The following is a 5,568-nucleotide window of genomic DNA, read 5'->3' on the forward strand; positions in this document are numbered from 1 at the left end:
AAACAAATATCTAGGATACTCTTCACTATGAAAACTAAAGAACAGAGGCAAATAACATGCTTCTTGCAATGGAAAGCTACATATTGCAAGATAGATAGGTGTTATTTTCCTTTTTACCTGAAATTAATTATGGTTAATAATCATGTAGAATTTTTTTAATAGTTTTTCTTCCAGATTTCAAAAAATAAAAAAGAAGCTAAAATGTGGAAAAAAGAATATCAGCTCTATAGATCATATATGTGCGTTTTGAATTATGATCAGAAATAACCAGATGCTTTTTTTCTTTAATTTGTCTTTAGATAATCCATAATAGAAACATACAAGCCTGTTGGAGATGAATTTAACATATTTTGTCTGGTGGTTTTTAGCTCTTTAGCTCAGAGGAACACACATTTGCATCAGTTCTGTCCTTACAGGGCTTCACTATTTAGTTCTGAGTGCATATTTGACAGATACTTTTGCTCTCATGGAAGGGAGGCTGCTTCTGTGCAACTTATTCTTTAACCTGGTCTCAGTACTAAGCCTTTTCTTTAATGGAAGGGGTCAGCCCACTCCATCTCACATCTGCTTTTTTGGTAACTGCTGCTATGCTGCAGTCTCAAAACAGTGCCTTACTCACATTGTGCAGTACTCTATGACAAAATGTATAATTTAATTATGGCACAAATTGCTACAGGATGTTAAGAAGCTAATAATTTTTTTTGGTTTTAAAAGCTGTTATGCAAATTCATGGAAGAACACGTCACTGAGGGCTGTCAAGTATAAAAATGCAGACTCTATAAGAGAAAGTCTTCAGCCATAGATAACTGAGACATAGTGCGTAGTTTCACCAGATAATTCTTGTGTTCTTAATTACTATTTGCCCCAGAATATACTGTCGGCTGTGATTAGAAACAAAATACTGAACTAGAGAAACATTAATTCTTACCAGAATGGCATTCTGATGGTTTTTAATCTTACAACATCAGGTAGGGCTGATCTTTTTCAAAGCAGAAACTTTCTTTCCAGTGGTGCCTGTATAGTAATTCTTAAATTTCTGCATTTTTTTTTCACTTTGTTTCATTTACCTACTTAAAACCAAGGAAAGACCTTCAAAACTTATGGTTCACAATCATTTTACGATGCCATAATCTAACACTAGGTTGCAGTTATCACTAATATGTTTAGTTCAGCTATAAATTCAACACAGCTTCCACCGGAAAAAAAAAAAGAAAACAAAAAACCAAAAGCAGGTTAGGAAGATAACAAGTTGGACATGTCTTTTTTCTTATGTGTCTGAATGATACACTGAATTACATAATCAAATACAGAATAATATAATACTAAATGATACCATCTAACAAAAATTAGGGGAAAAAAAAAATCCCTATTCAAGGGAAGACAAAGATTGTTCAAGAAAAATACACTGGATCAGCAGCTGGTGGATTTCACTTTCCTTTTAACCCCGTCGGTCTTGTCGACCGAGAGTGTTTTTTCTTCCCTTTTGTGTTCACAGGAATCCTGGATGAACTGCACGTAGAAGGACGCATTGGCTTATGCTAACCTCGAGTGCATTCAAGGAATTTTGTCCCTCATTCTAACTGTAATAGTATTTCTACTTAGAATGAATGAGTTTAGCAACTGTCATCATTTATGACAACAGAGAATTGCAAATACATGAATCAGAATGGAAGCATTCAATGCATAGATGGAAGGTCGATAAAGGGAAAACAATCCACATAGGTTGTCGAACCTTTAATGCTAGTAGTAGAAAAGATTTCCCTCCTTCAGCCTAAGTTACTATCAGGAAATTTCCTGAACAAAAAATAAAAACCCACAATAGATAGGAAGCATTGTGCATCTGATGTTTGTTGGTTCAATTTTACTGTAATTCAATCAGTATCTGTGGTCTGTTTGGAAATCATTGGCAGAGGAGACAAAGCACTATCATTTAAATTTGGGTTAGACATATCACAGGAAAAGACTTCAACTACAGCTATGCCTGTACCAATCACAATGTCACTCCAACAAAATTTTGAGAATGAATCCATTCAGACACCCACAAGTCTAAATCCTTACATTTTTAACATTGGTCCTTACGTTATCAAAAATACCGGTCAACAACAAATATTGTTTAACCCGGCCTACTCTCTCAAGCGAGTGGAACTATCAATGAAGATTAACGTCTTTGTCATCAAACCTATTTTCTTGCCTTTCCTAGGTACATCCTATGCGGAATGGTATGTGTGGTTACATGAACGAACCCTTACCTCCTCACAACAATTGAAGAGAGATGTAACTGGTATCTTAGGAACAAGCTTGGAAGTCTTAAACAGTATAGATGCTGAAGTACTTGCTAACAAACTAGTCACAACTACTGGTGAATTGAATAGGTTAGAACAACCCCTACGGTCTTCCCTTTTAATGCTGGGAAATCACCAATGGCTTTTTTCTAATGTATTACCTCAGTGGGAAGAAACAAGTGAAAAGGACCATCAGCTGATTTCAAATGCACTTGGTGCAGCCCAAAGCAATATTTCTTTAGCACTCAGCTGTATCCAAGCCCAGCTTTGGATGCAATCAATGACTGCTGCAATCATAAGGGAAGGTGAAGAAGGCACCTTACCTACCGAAATTCGAAAAGCGATCTGGGATAATGCAACTGACTTTGAAAAAAAGTTTCAGTCCTGGTGGTACCTAGTTAATTTCACCTATGACCTCATTGAGAGTAAGGCCACTGCTTTTGTCTTAACGATACAAAATGCCTCGGTATATACCATATACCAAATCATTGCATTAGGATTAAATCACAATGGAACAGTACTCTATCCTATTGAGCATAGAGTGTGGGCCAAAAAAGATGGTGACAAGTGGCAAACTGTTGACATCGATGCATGCATCACACAAGAACAACAAGGCTTTATTTGTGAGAGTAATACCCTTAAAGCGCAAGCATTTGTCTCGACACCGAACAAAAAGTTTGTCATTTTGAGATACATCCTAATGATACCCCCAATACTGTGCTTGCATATATTGGGAAAGGATGTGTTTGCATGAGATCTCCTTGTAATTTTATATTTATAGATAACATGGTTACAGATATTGGTAATCATTTGAATTTTTGTGCTTGTAATTTCACTAACATTGTTGGATGCGATTTCAGTTATTCGACTCCTGTTACATCTCACCAACTGTTACAGACCAACTATACACTAATTCACAATTTACTACCTGTCCCCATTGGAATGAACATCACTTTGGTGAAAAAGCTACTACAACATGATGACTTGAAACAACTGTTAAAGGAGGCCCAAGAAAATGGACAAAATAATTACTGTCCATCATGATGTGGAAGAGATACATCAAGTACTGGAGAGAATCAAAAAGGACGGAGAACACAAATGGTGGGACACTCTTTTTGGATGGTCGCCAAAAGCTACAGGACTCTTTAATAAGAAGTTGCATCCCGTTGTTGTTTTATTAACACTCACCATATTGTGCTTTGTTTTAACACTTGTTTTGTATGTTAAACTTTGGCTTATGATGAAAAAGTTAACTCGCTTGCTAACTCCCCAAAATTTGTTTGTACTTGACAACCCTTACCATAGGAACACATGTGCAATTCCAGATTAATCCCAAATCTAGTGAAGTTTGAGTGACTTTAGTCACGGGGTGGAATAAGTGGAATTATTAGTAAAATTAAGATTTTACATTTGAGAATTAAGGTTTATATGAAAAACGTAGCAGTGTTCACCCATTGAGGGAAAGCATGAAATCAAAAGGAGCTCTGAGGATGGGACACAGCTGCAGCAGGCATGCGAGGAATCCACTAACACAGCAACTCCCTGCAATGTACTATAGAGGACGGAATGGAGTAGAGAGTCTGTGGCCCTGCTCCGTGATGATAAAGTGGGAAGAAATGGTTCTCTAGAACTGATAAGCAGCTCATCTGGCCCCCTGAGCCAACAGATTTCCGAAACCTTGCCGAAGTGCTATCCTCTCGTGAACTTTGCTCATTTTAATATCATTTTAATACCAAAACACACCTCCATCCCGAAGGTTACCTGCCTCCGAGGTGTGACCACCCCTCTTCGAGTCTGCGCTCTCGATTTTTCGTAAACTATACCTTTAAATGTGAAGCGAGAAAATTTTACACCAATCATGATAGAAGGTATGTATGACTACAGTCACTCAAACTTCACGTTAAAGGTAGAAAGGATATAAAAATAGCCAGGGAAATGGGGGATTTTCGAAGAAGAAGATAACACTGTAGATCTTCGGAGAAAAAGAAGATAACAACTTGAGCAAGTCAAGGGAAACTCCACCTCAAAATGCCTCCGACAGCCGTGATTGGCCGATGGGCTGAGCCTTGCTTCTCCGGGCCTTGGGACGCCTTCCGTGAGACTCAAACTAAGTGCTTTTCTCAGGAATAGTTACTCCCTAATGTTTATAGCTAGGCTGTATTATTTATAAACTTTTCACGCATTTTATATTTACACGTGCTTTCTTGCAGACAGTCACTATCACCGGCAATTCAAAAAACCTATATATCTGTTACACAAATAAAACTGCACTGTTTAAGTAGCCAGTTGTCACAGTTTCTCACTGAACGCGACCGAATGCGGCCATGCTAGTTCATGAGCACGACTGGACTGAAGGTGCAGACTGCTATTAGTGTATTCAGAATCATGGTAGTTTAATATACATATTAAACGCGACTGGAATGGTACTGGCAAATTGGATATCACCCAGAATTTAAACCTAGCCGCACCTAGCCTCCCACTCCGGTTAAGAGAGTTGGGACACACAGGGGTTTATTTTCTGCCAAATTAACGAAACAGTGGGACAGCATAGTCAAGTACCTAGGGCAGTGGACACCACCGATGTTTTTTAAACTCACACCTGAGCAAGTGCAGAATCCGGACAAACTAGTAAAGTATCTGCAAAAAGTGTGCTGCCACCCTGGGAACTCCAGAGAGACACAAATCACTGCAACATGCTGGAGTCTGGCCCACGCCTACCGAGCCATGTTCAACACTGCTCAGGGCCTTAAAGAAGAAAGGCAGGGACGCGAAGCGGCAGGCACTGCGACTGCTGCTGTCCCCTCAGCTGGCCCTGCAGCTCCTCCAGCCCAGCAGGCAGTCACAGCCCCCTGACCAGCACCACGGCTGCAGCTGCGACAATTACAGGGGCGGCTCCGATTGCCCCGGTGGGCACGGCAGCTGCTCTAGCCCCAGCTCCAGCAGCAGGCATCGCGGCTGAGCCCAATGACCAACCTGTGCCTGTAGCAGTCGCCCCTGTAAAACTAAAGAAAGACACAAAGAAATCAGGTCACTCCGGGCAGGACAGGGAGAAGCCAGGGTCATCGCAGGAGACAGAGATCATCACACGGTCCCTGTCCCTGAGCGAGCTGCGACACATGCGGAAAGATTTCAGCCGCCACCCAGGCGAGCACATTGTCACCTGGCTAATGCACTGCTGGGATAACGGGGCCAGCAGCTTGGAATTAGAGAGCAAGGAAGCCAAGTAGCTGGGATCCCTGGCCAGGGATGAGGGCATTGACAAAGCCATTGGGAAAAAGGAACAAGT

At 40.5% G+C, this 5,568-nt stretch overlaps 1 protein-coding gene across 1 annotated transcript; it reads left to right on the forward strand.

Moving 5' to 3' along the window:
* Positions 1-2,151: 2,151 nt before the first annotated feature.
* Positions 2,152-4,527, forward strand: LOC142364158 (uncharacterized). Its single transcript, XM_075443490.1, is given in 3 exon segments — positions 2,152-2,926; positions 2,929-3,304; positions 3,306-4,527. Coding segments are annotated over 3 exon segments (1,458 nt in total). The 3' UTR covers positions 3,613-4,527.
* The last annotated feature ends 1,041 nt before the right edge of the window (positions 4,528-5,568 follow it).

The sequence above is a fragment of the Opisthocomus hoazin genome, chromosome 1 (genome assembly GCF_030867145.1).
Source record: "Opisthocomus hoazin isolate bOpiHoa1 chromosome 1, bOpiHoa1.hap1, whole genome shotgun sequence".
In the NCBI taxonomy this organism is placed as follows: Eukaryota; Metazoa; Chordata; class Aves; order Opisthocomiformes; family Opisthocomidae; genus Opisthocomus; species Opisthocomus hoazin.